Consider the following 18,374-nt stretch of genomic DNA (forward strand, 5'->3'; position numbering starts at 1 on the left):
AGGTTCTCTGTCATGTTTGAAGGGGGGGGGGTTCAACTGCAACTTCCTCTTCAGATGTGACTAAGTTCTCACACACTGAAACCTTTCACTGCTCTTCACGATGATGTGACAGTTTTAATATGTAAAACAAATAATGTCCGGAGGTGTGGCCGCCGGCTCGACGTGACTCAGCTGTTTCAGCATGACTTCACCGGAACAGCCCCATGACTTCACTGGAACAGCCCCGCTCGGATGTAGTTGTTTCTAACCTACTACGCGAACCGCAGGCTCCTCCCGCCCTCCAGCGTCACGGATTCAAACGGAGGCGAGAAGGAGGAGAGTCGGTGCTGCTCAGTCGGAGCTGAGGCACAGACAGGAGCACACGGCGGAGGACACACACTCACACACAGAGAGAGAGAGAGAGAAGCTGCTGGATCCGTCACTGGGGCTTTTTTATCCACTTTTGCATGAACGTCCCGAGGATCTAAAGATGTGGACCGAAGTCGGGAAGCTTGTGCTTTTCCATTTGCTGCTCACGGAGCTCCACTGCGCTAAAGGTAAGACACCGGAGCGGCGGGGGGGGTTTGTTTGTGTTTGCCGCGGACACGGCGACGCTTCTGGGAGGGGGGGGTGGAGGTGGAGGGAGGAGGGATCGTACCCGGCTGAGGGACGCGTCTCCCCGGTGTGGTCCGACGACTCGTGTCGGTGCCCTGCGCGCACCACGGGGGAGCCGCTTCCAGTCCGGGTCGTGGAGGATGTCACCGCGGACACAAGGTGACAACATGCGGAAGAAACGGTCGCGCACCAACACGTGTCTGATGCCAGTAGGCTGACGCGTAAAAAGGGCTCGTGTGTGGGGATGTGGACGCGGAGTGGAGGCTGCTCCGGTCATCATCATCATCATCATCATCAGCTGCAGTTTAACAAGCATTAAACTGATCGGCATGTGCCAACAGGACACAGGCAGCCATGCTCAAAGCCACCACACATCCACTGAGCGTAATCAAAAGGATAAAACACAAGAGCTGAAGTCATTTGGATTTGAGAAAACACCTGCAGGGACCATTGTTAGTGCAGCAGGAGTGTTTTGCATCAATTCAAACACCCACATCTGAGAGGAAATGATTGCAAACATCAGTGTCCTGGTCAGATTGTGATCTTTGTCTATGTTGTATGGAAATCTGGAGATTGATGCAACATATAACCTCCAAACCTGCACAATGGAAGAACCCTCCAGTGTGAGCAGTTTGTGGTCAGGTCCTGTTTTTGCTTAATAGTTTTTATAGCACCTCTTAACTCTCACATCCTCTTCTTCTGATATTTATATTCCTTTTAAAAAATTAAAAAATCCACCCATACTGATTATTTGTTCTGCTCTGGCAACGCAGGAACTCATACGGAGTCGGAGTGTGAAACCGGACAGTTTCAGTGCAAGAACGGCCGCTGCATCCCAACCCTGTGGAGATGTGACGATGACGACGACTGCTCGGACAACAGCGACGAGGAGAACTGTCGTAAGTGACCTCTACTCGCTGCTTGCTTCCCCGTGGACCTTTGGCGTGCTGGAACTCCCATCATGCACGTTACAAACAGGAGTGTCTGACGAGGACAAGGAATCCCAAATACTAATTTGTGGCCAGAGGTTTGGCGTTGTGCTGTTGGATAGGAGCTGGTACATAACTGGATATATCCTGTGTTGTAACTTTTGAAAGAGTTATGTTAGACTGAGGATAAGCTCCTTATCCTTTTGCTTTGGGGCCCCTGGAAATATCTCACTCTCAGTTGTTAGTCTGCAGATGTCAGTGCAGTGAACTGCTGATCCTGGACCACTGGTCAGGTCACATGGCATCAGGAATTTTACTCATTTCTCACTAATTTCACTTCAGCAGCAAACCTCTGACGCAAGAGGAGCTGCTGCCCTAGCAATATTATTATTATCATTGTTACTATTACTAATATGTCACTTATATGTTGCAGTGAGACAGCTCTGTTTTGCTATATACTGTCTTGAAATGCTCTGGCTATACGACGGCATTTATGAATTATGTCATATCTGCAATAGGATGATCAAATTGCAGTGTTGTGTGTCATGACAGCTCACTGCTGTTAAATGCAGCGTGCGCTAATGCAAATGTTGTTGCTCTTCGATATGGCTGTTTGCAAGTTGTGTGCTTTTTCTTGCTGTCGAGGGCGCCTCCGCTTCAGGGGGCACCTGGAGTTTAAAACGCAGAATGACATTCCACAATAACAGGCAAATCATTATTGTATTATGCCCCCTTCAAGAATGAGTGACAAAAAACCAGTCATGTGCGTTTCTGGTTGAACTGCCCCCCCGACTCCGATCCATTCAGGAAGCTGCACCCAGCCGAGTAATTGTCGCTTATAAATTTGTCATGGTACTAATTGCTTGAATGGAGACATTAGTGGCCAATTGATTCATCGCTCCTCATCACTGAAACCCATGATTCTCTCATCTCACATGCTCGCCGCCGCGGTGGCCGCTGATATCTCGGGAGTTCCCTGCACGAATGTCGTGACATTTACGAGCGCGTCTCATTGACCGGAGGAGCCTGATTGGTGTTATTGAACGTTTAGTGGCCGGTGCTTCATGGAAGTGGAAAGAGATTTTAATGAGCTGCCCTTCACCGTCGCCGGTATGGTTTACTTTGTTGTTTGGTAAAGGATAGGAAAATGGTACTTGAGCAACAAGGTGATAGACTCTCTTCCTGCACGCTCTCCACTCTTTTAGCTGCACATCCTGTAAGCTTCAGATGTGCTTTTGCTTTCCTCTTGGGCTCCTCTGTGACTCTCCCAATCTCTTCCCTTCCCACTCTCTACCTTTATGTACTTTCTCCTTCTTGATGTGCCTTAGGCTACGTTCAAACTCATATGTTATGTTGTAAAAAGCACTTTTTACGCCCCGGAAAACCAAAAAGGAGAAATTTTAAAGTTTTAGAACTCCTGCCTGGATGTGCCGAATTTGAGACTTTTCCTGATTCGGTCTTATCAGTTACAACGATCCATCATGCTCCTATCACTTGACCCTTTACAGGAAAAACTTCTCAGTGTGGACGTAGCCCTTTCCCACTCTGCACACTCTTTTCTGTTACAGCTTCAGTTCTCAGCCTGTGTTGGACGTCGGGTGCTTCCTTCTCTAAAGCTGTCTCACTTCCTCAGCATTGTCGCAGCCACTAAGGGTCTTTCCTCCCCTCATTTTTAAATCTCCCCGTGGGTAGCTTGGCAGTGCGAATGCCAAAGAGGCAATGCCCACTCGTCTTACGCCCACAAAGAGCATCAGCTGACAGGTTGGTTGGAGATAAATCCAACAGCGTGACTCTGGTTGCCGGAGCGATGCTCGGTGACGGGCAGCATGCCAGCCCTTCCAGCAGATGCCAGCACTACCTCTGTGCCCCTGCCCCAAAAACCCAATATCATCAGCAAAGCTCAGAGGAGAGAGGGAGGGAGCTGAGGAGGAGGAGAAGGAAGAGGAGAGAAGAATGGACAGATTTGACTGAGGGCAACAGGGGAGCGGAGAGCAGAGATCATTAAAATAGGAGCAAAATAATTTGGAAGAATTGGAACAGCAGGGGGGCAAAGGGAGCGGGGAGAAGAGCTCTCGCCTAATTATGAGGGTAAATGGTGAGGTTAGGATTTTCTAACCTTCTCTTGGGCTTCATTTCTGACCTTCAAAAGAAAACTGCAATTACGAAAAACAAAAAAATGGAAAAACAACTGTCAAATCATGTACTTGAATTAGGGTTATTTACCTTGACAATGATACTAACACAGTGCAATAAGCATATAGCTGCTAATATATCATTTTTTGTGTCAGATCACTTGTGATGTTTGTACTAAGTAATTGCAAAATGTGACCGGTTTAAAAACTGAGGACTTCTCTGTGGTGGAACTTCTAATTAATGCTGTTTGTTTTAACTTTTCTTAGTTCAAGTAGGTTGGTTTATTGAGCTCGTTCAAAGGTTTAATTTGCTGTTATTGTCCAATTCAACTCCTTTAGAATTGTGCTGTTGTGCTCAACTTAATATCCTCAACACTAACCTTAAATTCTTGAGCAGTTTGGGGGGGATTTCAAGTATGCGCCTGAAAAGTAGAGCTAAAAAACTGCATCATCGAGTCATGTTGGTACTTTGACCCAAGGTGTGTGTGTGTGTGTGTGTGTGTGTGTGTGTGTGTGTGTGTGTGTGTGTGTGTGTGTGTGTGTGTGTGTGTGTGTGTGTGTGTGTGTGTGTGTGTGTGTGTGTGTGTGAACGATGTGCACGATTATACATCTGGAATGATTTGATTATACGATACGCATCCTGGGCAAGTATAACTGTTTGTGTGTGAGTATGAGCTACGGTATCTGTGCCATCAGTCAGCGGTCCCCTCACCCACCTCTTACACATGCAGGTGTCTCACAGCAGAGATTACCTCTATAGCATTCTCCCTGTAGCAGCTGTATTAGAATAAGTCTTGCTAGATTGGGTTGTCTTTTGTGCCTTGTCTCTCGTTTCTTTTTTTTCATCCTCTCGTCTTCCTCCTCCTGCTCCTCTCCGCCCCTCTCCTCTTCTTCATTTTCATCGCGCCTCTTGGTAGATTCCGGTCTTGTTGCCCTGGGAGACGGTAAAGTGGTGGTGGTGGTGGTGGGGCTTTTGTGCTTGTGTGTGTGCTCCGTCTTTGTAGCGAACACAACGTTAAAGCACATGTGTATGTGAACACATGGAAACTCTCCACCTCTGCACAGCTCTGTATGACCTATATTCCAGTTGTGGAATATACAGAAAAAGGCCTTATCATTTTTACAGCGGATTTAAGTGGATTTAAACATGCCTAATCCAAAGTGCCACTGTAAAATCATCTCATATCTGGATCTCGTGTTGGCTCTCAGCGGTTCTCCCTCTCTCACATCCCTCTACAATGGTCCCCTCCGAATGGCCTTGGTCAAACTGCAGCATAAAAACACTCTGTCAGAATTTCTTCGGGCTTTAATCGATTTTTTGGGTCGATATGTCCTCATCCGACCAAATTCTCCTTGGCCCGTCAATCGCTGGTGCTACTGCCATTAAGAAAACAGCTCTACATCAATAGCCTTCCAGGATTAATCCATTATCGGCAGAGGGGGGGGCAGACTGCCAGTGAAAACAAGGGGTGGTGGTTGATTTTGAAACGCGACTTTGACCTCGCCCGGCCTAATGGAGACTGCTGGCTCTAACTTATGTAATCTATTTGAAACTACCTGATAGAAACGTTTTCATATCACGGCTCAACGTCCAGCCTTTGCCTAAATTGTCTGTTTTATCAGTTACTGGCCAATTTAGTAAATCTAGAAATAATGTGCAGATTTTATCTCCCCTGACCAATCGGTTGGTTGAACAATATGTACGATGTCAGTCACCCCGAGAATTGAGTAGCAAACACGTTATTGTGAAGTCAGTTGATTAGTGGAGCACAAACTAATCACTTAACGAGTTGATCAATGGAACTGCCATTAGTTTTTAAAGTAAAGTCATTTATCTAACATTTCCTGCATTCATTTCTTTGGTGTAAATATTTATTGATTATCTTTAGATCTTTTCATCATCGATTGGATAAAACAAGTGATATAAAGATGTCATCTTGGATGGACTGTGAAACTATGACCATATCTTGTACGCTGTGTCTCGCCCAGTGTCGGCTGGGATTGGCTAAAACATGTTTAGTCAAAGGATTGGAAATAAATCCTTAACCCTTTATGAACCGAGAAAACCAAGTGTTTCACAACAGTTACAGACCAGGGGATAGAAAGGGAATATATAGGGGTGGGAAGAGAGTTGTGTGTGTGTGTGTGTGTCACAGCAGGACAATGAGTCTGAGCAGGTCTGAGAAGGAGAGCGTCTCCTCTGCAGTCTGAGACCGGCTTCCCATAGGGGAGACATCACAACACATTTCACGCCACTGCTGTGTGTGTGTGGGTGTGTGTGATTGTGTGTGTGCGCACAACACACTCACACATGACACTGTAATAAGAGACTGCAGAGAAGCGCTTCAGGCATAAAAGGCATTGTACTGATAGGCTCAGAAACACAGTCTGGTCACCTGCTGACACCCCCTCCCCTCCACACGCGCACACACACACACACACACACACGCACACGCACAGTTGAGGTCACACATTTAATGGGAGTATGAGGTCAAGGGGACCACCAGCTTTCTCAATTACACACCAACGCACACAAATGAGGATGCAGGAGCAGGACTCTGTGGCACCGCTCGCATATATTAACATAAAACAGATGCAATGCTTCTGAAAGGGCAACATACACACATGCAAAGATCTGAAGCGAGGGTCAACGTTGCATTCATCATATTAGTGCTCGGTTCAGAGAAAGAGAACCACCGCTGTGCTCTGTGGCTATTTAAGCACCATGGGTTCCTATTTGTATGTGCATATGCTTTGTCTGGTTGGCTTTCTGTGTGTGAAGTTGTAATTTCCAGTCTCTAATGGGGCCATAAAGAACCCTTAAAAACACCATATCTGTTTCCCCAATAGATCATATTATTGAGTGGCCAATGCTAACGCTTAAAGGGATAGTTCACCCTAAAATGAAAATTCACTCATCTCCTCACCACTATGCCGATGGAGGGGTGGGTGAAGGGTTTGAGTCCAGAAAACACTTTTGGAGTTTCAGGGGTAAACAGCGTATGTGAGTAGATAATGAGTTTTTAAGTCTTAATACAGGCCAATGAATGAAAACAAACAAATGACTCCTCTCTGGCCCTGTGTTGGCCTCCTAGTAGATTAAGGGGTGAGACTGCCAGCTGGCCACATCTCCCTCAAATACGATCCACTCCTTGAAGATTGAATATTAAACATAATCAAGTAGACAAGCTGTCACACACAGCATTGCTATCCTGACAGCTGACAAGCCCAAAATGTACCAGGGCTCCACCCTTGGCAGCCACTGTATCATGCTCTACAAGCTAACAATACCTGCTGGTGCTGAATAGGTGTTTGAGTGCAGCGGTGCAAAACAGCAGGAGGGTAATTTTAGCCGAGGTCAGTGCTGTCCTGAGGCTTTTGCTCTCGCTCGCTCCCTCTCTCTTTTCCACCTCTTCCCTCTGGTGGAAATTTAGCGGTCTGACTTGCTCATTTTTGAGCAGCACTACTTCTGCGTCCTACACCCGTCACTCAGGGTTGCTGTGAAATAATGTCTTTGAGCTGAAATGAAGGGCAGCGGGATGAAATGCAGCGAAACCTCCAAGGAGGAGGGCAGTTTGGCTACATCCACAGCACCACGGTTCAGTTTTAAAAGGCATCACTGTTTACGACAGATGTCCAAATACTCTGGACTTTGAATATTACACTGGTTTTAACTGCTATTTTACTCATCCTGTGGATGTACATTAATTATCATGAAGTATTTTGCACTTTTAAATCGATTTTGCACCATTTCGGTTTGCACTACTCACATCCAATGTCACATCCACCCTGTGCCCTTTGACTGTGTACTATGGTTGTGTTCTTTCTCTTTTGAGTACTTAATATGTTGTGTACTCCGTCATGTTCTGTCTACTTATATGTTAACACCAGGGATTAGGGAGAAATGGCATTTTAATCCCGTCTATGTCCTGTACATAGGGCAGAATCTCCAGGAACGCGTTGTCGTCTGAATGTGCAGGAAGTAAATGAAATGTTTGGAAATGATGACACAGTGGCTCTCATTCGCTTCCCTGTTTGGGTCCTGGACAGCTAGCGGTGAATGCAAAGCGTTGTTAAAACCCGTCGTCTTTCAACCAACTACAGAGTAGACGATCTGCTTCCTACACACACACACACACACACACACACACACACACACACACACACACACACGCCCTGTGTACACATACGGACAGAGATTGTTTTAGTTTCAAATGAAATGAAGGATTTAGTGTGTGTGTGTGAGAGAGAGAGAGAGAGAGAGAAAGAGACAGTGTGTGCTGTCCATCTACACACTTATAATCCAATTAGTGAGCGTCTCAGAGGGTGAGACCACACTATGAGAAATGTGTGGCCAGTGAAAGCAAAGAGAGGAAGAACTAGTGAGTTTCTTTCAGTCTGAGGACGAATTACTCTTTCTGTTAATGTCCATCTCCTCCTATTGTGTATTTAAAATAAGGGCATATTCATGAACGTGATCACTGCCAGTCACCGAACTTCAGGGCTTCACAATGTAACCAAAATGTTTGTATCTGACCCGTTTTTTTTGTTTGTGCGGGTTTGTGTGGTCGCATTTGAGCAAACGCATGATGATCAGGAGGCTGTTTCGGTCCCACTCCAGCACAGGTACTGCATTCGCCATTGTGGTTGAATAGAAGTGCCATTTATTTCTTTACTGGCTCAGTCGGCCTCCCTCACCTGCACTTTAATCATCCAAAACTAAAGAGGTCTGTGCAGGTTACCCGCATCCACCCCAACCTGTTTGGAGAGCCAATCTAAACCGCCCCAACTCACAAACAAATAGGTGAATATAAATTATAGTCTGGGTACAGAGAGATGTTTGTTTCATGGAGGAGTCCAGATACAGATTTCTGAGGACCTGCCCCCTCCGGTGTGTGTTTGAGATAAAAGGAGAAAGAATGATGAAAGATCATGACCAGTGATGAGTGTAGCCTGTTGCATTCATGTAATGTTTCTCAAAGTTATTTATAATAGTTGGAGGAATGCTCCTTTTCACTTTCTGACCCGCAGCCTCCCTAACCCATGTGCTATGGGTTTAGGCATGCATCACTAACTGGATATAAAAGTGAGGATAGAGAAGAGGAGGGTGGATGAGATGGAGACAACTGATTCAACTGATGAGAGTGCAGGTGCATGCAGGGATAGAATGTGAGATGACTCGGTCATAGTAACAGACCCACGGAGAATGAATCACCAGACTGTGCACTTCCCCTCACGTCTATGGGGCTTCATTATTTTGTTAACTCATTGTCTAGGGTTCACAGTGTTGCTGTTTTGGGTCACTGCTCTGATCAGCGTCATTTCCAGACAGAAAAAGTTCAGATAAAACCACGGGATGTTACCTCCCAGACCAACTTAGCGACTAGCATGGCAAACACAGCAGGAAAAGACAAATATTTACCTCAAGAGTCGGTAAAGACCAAAAACTGATAAAGGAGAGTTTACATTCACCAAGTTGATAGAAACATAACGAATGCTTCCCTGTGTCTGGTGGATGTTCACAACACGTAAAAGCTACTGTTTTCCAGCATGGTTGCATATCAATTTGATATGGTCATATAACACCACTGTTATGTTTACAACTCGCTGTGCCGCCTGACCACAGAATTTGTTGTCTGTAATATTTCTTGTCATGAAGTCTACGATAGTTCTTAACAGTCATAAAGCCTGATTAACTGCTTTCAACTGCCCCTAGATAATAACTGTAAAAGCAAACACAAACACTTTCATGAAGCGGTTGCAGTGAAACCTGTGTTATTCTGTGTCTGAGAACAACATTGAAACTAGTGAAGAAGCTCTTCCTCACCGCAGCAGGAGCGCAGCTGACAGATGGCCACGGCCTGCAGCTCCGTCCTGGTGCCACAGACAGTCGAGGCGTTTTTTCTGTTCACCTGTGGGGATGTGTAGTTGACCGTGAACATGACCTAACTGCCTCTAACTGCATGAATGCTGCAGAAAAGAAAATGGCACAATTAAAGACCCTGAAACATGTGAACTAAAGGGGTAGAAACGCAGGAAGTGTGTGAAAGTGATCCTTTTGTATCCATCTCTGAGTTATGAGTGCCCCCCCTTTTAATAAAGGTCATGTTTTATGATGATCGTGCCACCGTCAAGCGTTTAAAGCAAAGTGCACGTGTGAGTGCTATTAAAAAAACAGAAAAACAACTTCTTTAAATCATCTTTGTTTCTGTAGTTTGTTAATTCCTCTTTTCCTTCTTCCCTGTTTTCATTATCTCTCTTCCTTCCTGTGCACAGCCTCCCCCCCCCACGTCTGTCTGAATTAGCGTTTTCAGGTGTCGTCTTCTGCTCTGGCGTAAAGTCACTCATTGTTCAAAGTCAAAACCTGATAATACCACAATCCTATTTCCTGTGTGTGTGTGTGTGTGTGTGTGTGTGTGTGTGTGTGTGTGTGTGTGTGTGTGTGTGTGTGTGTGTGTGTGTGTGTGTGTGTGTGTGTGTGTGTGTGTGTGTGTGTGTGTGTGTGTGTGTGTGTGTGTGTGTGTTCAGGTATGTCTCACTCTTGTGTGTCCCTTTGTGCTGTTGTTGTTATCCACCCCCACCCTCCCCGACCCGGCTGTGTCTGACAGGGTATCATGGCATTAATCCCCGGCTCAGATTAACCGAACGTCTTCATGTGCCTCCGTTTTTTATTATTTACATTCGCTGTAATCCTGTTTTTCACCTTGCGCTCCGTCGCCTGGTATATGCAGCCGGGGAGCGGCGTATGAAATGACAACGAAGGATGCTGATGAATAAAACATGGCTGCTAATACCAGTGTGCTGTGCTAACGCTGAGATGGGGCCCTGGAGTGCTGCGTGTCAAAAGTTTTCATGAGAAGTTCTACATGAAAGTTACAAAGTGGAGGAGAGAGGCTTTGGTCTGATGATATCACCTCAAATTCCTTTACTCTACTTACTGTCTCTCAGTCTTTCTCTGATTTGTGTCATTTCTTTAAACTATTTCCTTTCTTTCACCGAAGAGCGAAGACGAATGAAAGGCTGTTGACTCTGAGCAGTCCTCTCCTCTCCTCTTTTTACGTTGTCTATCGTTTTTCTTCTCCGTCTGTGACTGAACTGTTGGATTGTTCAGTTTGATTCATTACGTCTCAGTGTTTCTTGTCAAATAAAATAGGACATTTTCCACATTCTGTGGTGGTGAGGCAGGAATTCAATTTGGTGTGAATTTGTGCGCGTTGCAGAGAGTTTGTGTCTTTTTGTGTGTTTGTTCTCAGATGGGTTGAAGGTAGATATTTTGACCTGCTGAGAGGAAGCAGATGGAAAGAGTCTTTTGAAGGCGTCAAAAAAACAAAAGCGCTCTCAGGGTAATATGTGTAGACTCGGAGCGTACCATGATATCTCTGTATCGTAAGCCAGCAGAGAACAGTCACCGCTTCAGATGCTAAAAATACAACCTAACAATAAAGACTGAGCTGTTGGAGGTTACATAAATCTAATGTTCTGAGGCTGAAGTGAAATCATTCAAATTATTATATCATGACGATTATATCCAGTCAGGGTTTGGAGTATTTGTTTTTTAAAAGACAAGTAAGTAATTTCCCTCATCATCAAGTAAATTTTTTTTTAACTTAAGTATATAAGTTTGCAACTAAGGATGTTCATCATGAACCGTTTACCCGCTAACTGACAATAAGAGTTTTGACTGATTGGTTAATCTTAGCAGGTATTCTCCACTGTGGGTTCACATCTCACACACTGTGCACCAGGGAGCGGACATGTTGCTATTCCTCAAAACAAAAACCAGTAGAGAACCTGTCTGCTGAGGACTGAGTAGGTGTGGCCTGATAGTGAGGGTTGATTATTGGGATTGCCCATTGTTTGTGTGTATATGTGAGCATAGCAGCGCTGCAGGTGTGTGATGAGTGAATCCTCTTGTTCTATTGTTTATGTGGCCATATATGTTTGCTACAGGTAAAATCTTTTCTTTTTAATGGCTTGGTAGGACAGTTTCATCTTTATATACATTTTATATTATTGCAGCTGCCACAATTACTTGAAGTCCCGTAATTGCAACAATTACGGGACTCTGCGGAGGGCTTTTATTTTGAAATCACACCTGGTCAAAGCAAAAGAGAAACAGAAAGAGTTATATAGATTTTTTTAAATCACTTATTGACAGGCTTGGAGTGACGGATCATTACGCTATAGCCAAGGATTAGAGTTCCCTGAGAAGATAATGAAACAAACATCCAGAACAAGTTGAGGACCGACAACTTTAAATGACGACTGGTTTCATCCTACACCTTTTCTCTCTTCTCTCTCTCTCTCTCTCTCTCTCTCTCTCTCTCTCTCTCTCTCTCTCTCTCTCTCTCTCTCTCTCTTTGTCCTTTTCCTTCCATCTGGCTTTTGAATGAAGCTGTTTACGTAGATTACACACACGCGACTATCTCTCTTCACGCACTCGCCTCGACGGCTCCTAAGTCTGGGACCGAGTCTTTTTAGCTAGGGGATTGTGCTTGTCAATCGTTGCAGGGATGTTGTGGTGGCCGGGGGGGGGGAGGAGGGGCGGGCGGGGGGGTATTATTTGATGATACAGCTCGTGCTCGGTAATACCAGCTATCAAAAAAAAAGTGGTGTGACACAATGCTAATGTAACACTTCCCCTGCAGCTTGCTTTTTTTATTATCACAGCACCCTGACACTCACCAGGTTTTACTGGTGAGCCACACTTTCCACTGCTGATTGAGACAAAATAAAACATCTCTTGTTCGGATTATGTCTCTGAAAAGTCCTGATAAAAAGACTCTCGTCCTGCAGTGTTGATGTGTGGTGCGTGCTGTGGTTGCTTGTGCACCATGATGAGTCTACGAGGATGCATTGATGTGCAAACTGCACTTCAGGTATCGGGGATTTGCGATTTGCTTTCAACTCTGAAGATGCTACGTTGAGAGGAGAAACCAAATGTGGAAAGAAAAAGGAGATTCTATGATTTTTACATCCAAGTGAGATTCTTTTTTTAACCATATCTCCTCATCCTCTCGCTCCACCGTCGCCTTATTTCTCGGCCCCTTCTGTCTTTCTTCTTTCCTGGCATGTTGTCTCAGTCTGTTTTTAACCAATGACGACTCCGTCCCCCGGTGCCCTTCGCTCTCCACCCCCTCACCCTATTGTGCATCATTGGAGGCTGCGCTTGAATGTTTTGGAAGCAGGGTGACACCTTCTCAATGGTGCCTCAGAGGCGCGCGCGCGCACACACACATCACTCTAAAAAAGGGGGCATTGACATTTGGTTTTGTGTGTGTGAGCATAATGAATAGGGTTGTGACCTTGCATTAAACATCTGCATTATCATGTTGGGGTCATTGATCTCTGCAAGAAATTTCATATACCCTTCTTTCACTGTGTAAACAAGTCTTTACGCACGGTTTCCATCTTTGCCTGATCCAGTTGTTGACGATGATTGTTATTTAATTTAATTGTTAATTCTGACACAAGCTTAGATAATTGTGCCTGTATTGCAGAAAATACCAGGTCAGGCATCTGCGAGTACGTTAATCTATGTACTGATCTAATACCCTATCTTTGAAGTATATATATACACGGATAAAACTGGAATTTATATATCACTTATTTTCCACTCCAAAACAGCAGGTGCACTGAACTGCCACTGGCAAGTACTGTTTTTAGAGCGGCAACGATTTCCAGTAGTGTAACATTAGCCAGGGCCAAACAGAAATGTCATGAAAGTCCCACAACCACATGTAACATAAGCAAGACTTCAGTTTAAAGCTATTTAAGGTTATTACTATTTGAAGCTAGTAATTCTTTTTCAGTTATTACTGTGAAATTTGATGATAAAAGAAGTTCTATGTTATTCATTCTCTGTGGGTATTTGCTTTTTAAAGACGTTTAATACAACATTGACAGCAATCATCACTTCCACAAAGTGTTAGTATAAATTTGTTATTTAATTTGTAAATGATATTGGATCTGTATCAGAGTCAGTAACAGGGAGAGAAGAAATCCAAACATCTCTATTGTTTGTGCACATACCCCCTCCTCTCTTTCTCGGTTTACACACGCATGTATATATGCACCTCGGCTTTTTAGGCTGAAGAATGAATTCTGTGACCTTTTCTTTGACGTCTTCATAACAGAATAACCTGCTTTGTACTGAAGTGATTTACCTTTTGTTTCTTGATGTTGTTTGATGTCGGCTGCGCGGCCCCGGCTCGCTGATGCAGAGCTCCTGCTCGAAATATTGATTCATACCTTGAAGTGCGCTTCTCTCCTCTTTTTGATGTATGAACTTTCTTTTTATGTGCGTGGATCACATTTAAGAGGGTTTTCAAAGGTTCAGCGCTGATGACTGATTGTGCCCCATTTTCTCCATTTTACCTTTTGTGTTCTGCCTCATTCTGTCACTTTGTGGTCTGTATTCACCTCGGTTTCTCCCATACAGCAGCTTTATAGACTCTCTGAGCTGAAGAAGGGATATTTTCTTTTATTCTTCAAGTAACCAGGTGTTTTGAGGCTGAGTTAGAACCATGAATTTATCTTTATTTTGTCTGAAACCCTGTTGTATTCATCACGTGCCAGGAAAGCTTTTTAATTAATCAAGACAACTAGAATAGTAAGATGACTCTGTTTAGCCAGAGTCGATGGTATAGTGAAGGGGGCGAATCCCTGGCTGCTGTGGCCCATCTGCAAATGTTTATGCCTTGTTGCTCATGAATTTCCAATTTGCAGTGCCTGCTGCGCTCAGGTGCAACCAACACTAAATCCCTCAGCGATATTTAAAAAGACAACATTTAACCTCCCACGAGTAGACATTTAAAAGAAGCTAATATCCAAGTACCTTTTCAAAGTTACAAACCAGGGAGACAAGAGTCTGATGAGTGTTGATATGTCCTCAGAGGTGACCTTGCAGATCTGAGACCTTCGTTCGGATAAAATAAAACAGATTCACATATATTAAAGCAGATAACGGAGATTTTAAGGTTGAAAATTCTAAGTGTTGGTTTTTATTTCTGTTGCAATTAACAACAAGTATTTCCTATCCCATCCAATGTTTCTATCAAATTCATATACATATAAAGCTCAGTATAGTAAACAAACAACATTACATTTGCAATCTTAAAAAGGAAAACATCTTGTTCTCGTACCTCAAGCTCACAAAATGTATAAATGCCCAAACTGGCTCCTTATATTATGTTTATTAAATCATGACACATCTGCCACCCACCCACAAGCATTCACGTGAGTCATGGAGGAGGCCCAGTGACCCAGTTGTGGCAGAAAGCAGCAGCAGTAAAGTTAACTGGCCCATGGTGTTTTCACTGTGATGTTCACGTCTCCATTGGCTTTATTCCACCTTTAATGGCTCCGACTCGGCTGCTCTGGTCCAATCTTCTGTGTGATGATGCTTCCATAAAGGATAATTAAACCTCATCACTAGTTTAGATTTTTACCTGTTAATTATACACTTTCAATCAGTCAGATTTTATTTGTTAAGCTATTAAAAGTGCTTTACATAATATATAAAAGGCATCATAACAAATTGTAGAAGCAACATAAGTTAAATAGTACCTAAATACAGAATAAAACAATAAATAAAATAGTGGAAATAACAGTGCAGATAAAGAAATTAGTAATTCTTTGATTTAATAAAAGGCCGTGGAGATCAGGAAAGTTTTCAGAGTCGATGTAAACGTCTGAGAACTGGAGTGATGTGAGTTAATCCCTCACTCTGTATCTACGCTTCGGTTCATGATTTTAAAGGACTGGACTCTTAACTCAACTAATGTTTTTCGCCAGCGTGGACCTCCCTCTGCTCCCCAAACAGCAGAAGTGAAAAGCTATATGTAGGGCAAAAAACAATATCCTTTTTCTTTGGGTAAAGATATTGATTCCCCTCGACTCTGAAAGAAAGAAGTGTGCGAAGGTGAATCGCAATCAGAGCAGCCGAGCAGTGTTTCCCCTCAAGTCATGTTTTTCCCACATCCACATGCTTTTTGAAGTGAGGGGTGACTTTTGTGACCAGTTCAGACAAAACCTCTTCTTTCATTTGGAGGATAATGGTGAAAATTAGTATCACTAATAGCATGAGCCTACGTTTTCTGCCACAGTCCTGCAAAATTAATCTCTATTTAAAATCCTCCTTCATTCCCCTCTATCAAGTGTCTTCTCTGTCCTTTGACATAACTCTGCAGGAGTTTAAATCTCAATGTAGCTGCTGAATAATTGTCATTTCATTGCCGTTTGCCTTATGGCTCCACCTGCGCTGGGCCGAGGGAGGTGGAGGCCGTCTCAGGTTTCCTTCTGTAATTAAGAGCCCTTCTAGTTTCCCTAATTAACACTTCTTACGTCCTCTGAAAGTCATGAAACCTCGTCCTGTTAAAAGGGCCCAGGCCTCATTTACCTATAATCAAATGTATAAGAAGCCAGCAAATGAGACTTTAACTCTGCAGGATTGTTAAGACGTGCTGAGAGGCCGATTTTCTATGTGTGTGTGTGTGTGCGCGCCTGCAAGCACGTATACTTTCCCAAGCCTTCAAAGAGCCTCAAAATGTTTTTTGTACTTGTACTTGAGACACATTGATCCATTTCTAATCAAGAGGCACTTGCTAGAAAATCCAGACACAGGTTTTTTTTTCTCCATGTTCCAAACTTGAAAGGTGGGTTTGAGTCAAAAACAAAGTTGCATGAAGTCGATTTAACCGAGGCTGAAACAGAGGACACGAAGGGAAAACAAGCGGGTGGGTGAAACAAGGTCTACCTCCTTGAATACGTGCTGAGGGGATTGATGGAAGGATTGAGAAAGTGTACGGAAAGAGGAGACTATAAAGTTTAATGATGGATTTGCATTTTGAAAGCTTTGTTTACCCTCAAACTATGGCCATCAATACAAATGCATCTTCAGTACCATAGACTGAATGTCCAGATGGACGACGCGTCTACACTTCGCGTTGATCACTTGGGGCCAGAGTCTGAAAAGTAGTGATCAGTACACACACTTGCTCCATGTCCCATCTGCTAACATGGAGAAGACCGCGTTTAAGACCCATACTGTAGCTTTGACTTATTTAATGTGTCAGTTTAGCGTAATCATCATAATTAGGTGTCAAACCATTTTCTCATCTCTATAGTTTGACATGTTAAACATCGGAGGCTCTTTCATCACTTGGCAGAGCTATAACTTGCGATTGGCAGTATTCTATAATGCTAATTGGACGAGGCTGTTGTTGACCATTGGCAGTCGTACAAAAAGCCGATGTCGGGTCACTTGGCAAAATCTCGACATGCTGCTAAACTAACAGCCACTTCTGTTAGTCGTCTGTTTCCAGATTGTTTCTGCTGCAGACCCTGTGTGTCGCTGTGTCTGCGAGACGTAGCAGAACTCGACGAGCTCTATGGGTTGCTCCTGCAGAAAGCTATATAATGATAGATCCCATGGTTTACGCGTGTATGTGTGTATGTGTGTGTGTGCGTGTGTGTGTTTACGTGTGCAAGTCTGTGCTGTTGACCTTAATTCATCACATTAGCACAGAGTCTCCAGAGGTTCCATGGAGATGTGTGTTCAAAGTTAGCCGCCACTGGCTAATTGATTCCAATGAAAAGCACATTTATACTTCACTTATTAAATTACACGAACATGCAGTAGGGTGTGTGTGTGTGTGTGTGTGTGTGTGTGTGTGTGTGTGTGTGTGTGTGTGTGTGTGTGTGTGTGTGTGTGTGTGTGTGTGTGTGTGTGTGTGTGTGTGTGTGTGTGTGTGTGTGTGTGTGTGTGTGTGTGTGTGTGAAGCAGGGACCTTGGTCTGATAAATCTTTAATCATGTGCATGCTCTCATGTTTCATTTAATTGCCCCCTAAATCCATAAAAGTATGATGGCAATGTGGCTTAGAAACATTGTATTGTGTGTAGGTGTGCGTCAAGTGTGTGTTTATGCATGTGTGTGTTTCTCCTTACAGTAGCGATGTGATTACATTTGTTTTACAGTACATGTAGGTCACATGTGTTCTCGTACCTACTGTCTTGGTGGGAAGCATCACATCTTTTTTCCATGCTCTATATATTTCTACGCCTGGCTGTCTTATGGTTCATCTTTCTTTTGTGATGTACGTTTGAATCATATATTTATTATACATGTGCTGTATATGCCAGGGACCTTTTCTTTTGCTGTCACACACAAGATGATCTATACTTTCCTTCTGTTGTTTGCATGTGTGTTTTGCATTTTAATGTTTATTCCTGTACTGTATTTCTGTTTTCATGACCTTTTTATTATCTATCCCTTTGTTTGTCCTTATATGTGAGTGTGTAGTATGTTTCAAATCATTTTCACATATACATACCCGTACATACATTATATTTAATGCATCGTTTTTAATCTTCTACAATAGAAGCATAAAATAATCCTTAGTGTTTGGACGTACAGAAGTGGGAGGGAGGCTGCAGCTCGCTGATGTGTTGGTTTTTCCTTCATCATAAATTTGTTCTCTCTCCCTCTGTCTCTTTCCTTTCCCCTTCATTGAAAATCCTTCCCTGTCTTTTCCCCCTGGTGCGTGCTTTTTAATCAACGGCAAGAACTGCATAGGAGGCAAAGTTGTTCATGTGTGGAAGCGTCATGATTGCGCTGTTTCTTTTGGGGTAGAGAGAGATAGAGCTGGAGACACAGATGTTTAAGTTTGTTTGTAGAGGTTGGAGATGTGTACCTGTGAGTGTGTGCTGTGAGTGCTG

General features: G+C 43.7%; 1 protein-coding gene across 4 annotated transcripts in view; it reads left to right on the forward strand.

The window, feature by feature from the left end:
* The first annotated feature begins 247 nt into the window (after window positions 1-247).
* Window positions 248-18,374, forward strand: part of lrp8 (low density lipoprotein receptor-related protein 8, apolipoprotein e receptor) — a 156,204-nt gene continuing 138,077 nt past the window's right edge. For all 4 annotated transcript variants that reach the window (XM_035177493.2, XM_035177494.2, XM_035177490.2 and 1 more), the window contains exons 1-2: window positions 248-536; window positions 1,368-1,493. In XM_035177493.2, the coding sequence (XP_035033384.2) occupies window positions 470-536; window positions 1,368-1,493 (193 nt within the window). In that variant the 5' untranslated portion in view covers window positions 248-469. The remainder of the gene's footprint in view (window positions 537-1,367; window positions 1,494-18,374) is intronic.

Source organism: Hippoglossus stenolepis, chromosome 14 (genome assembly GCF_022539355.2).
Source record: "Hippoglossus stenolepis isolate QCI-W04-F060 chromosome 14, HSTE1.2, whole genome shotgun sequence".
Classification (NCBI taxonomy): Eukaryota; Metazoa; Chordata; class Actinopteri; order Pleuronectiformes; family Pleuronectidae; genus Hippoglossus; species Hippoglossus stenolepis.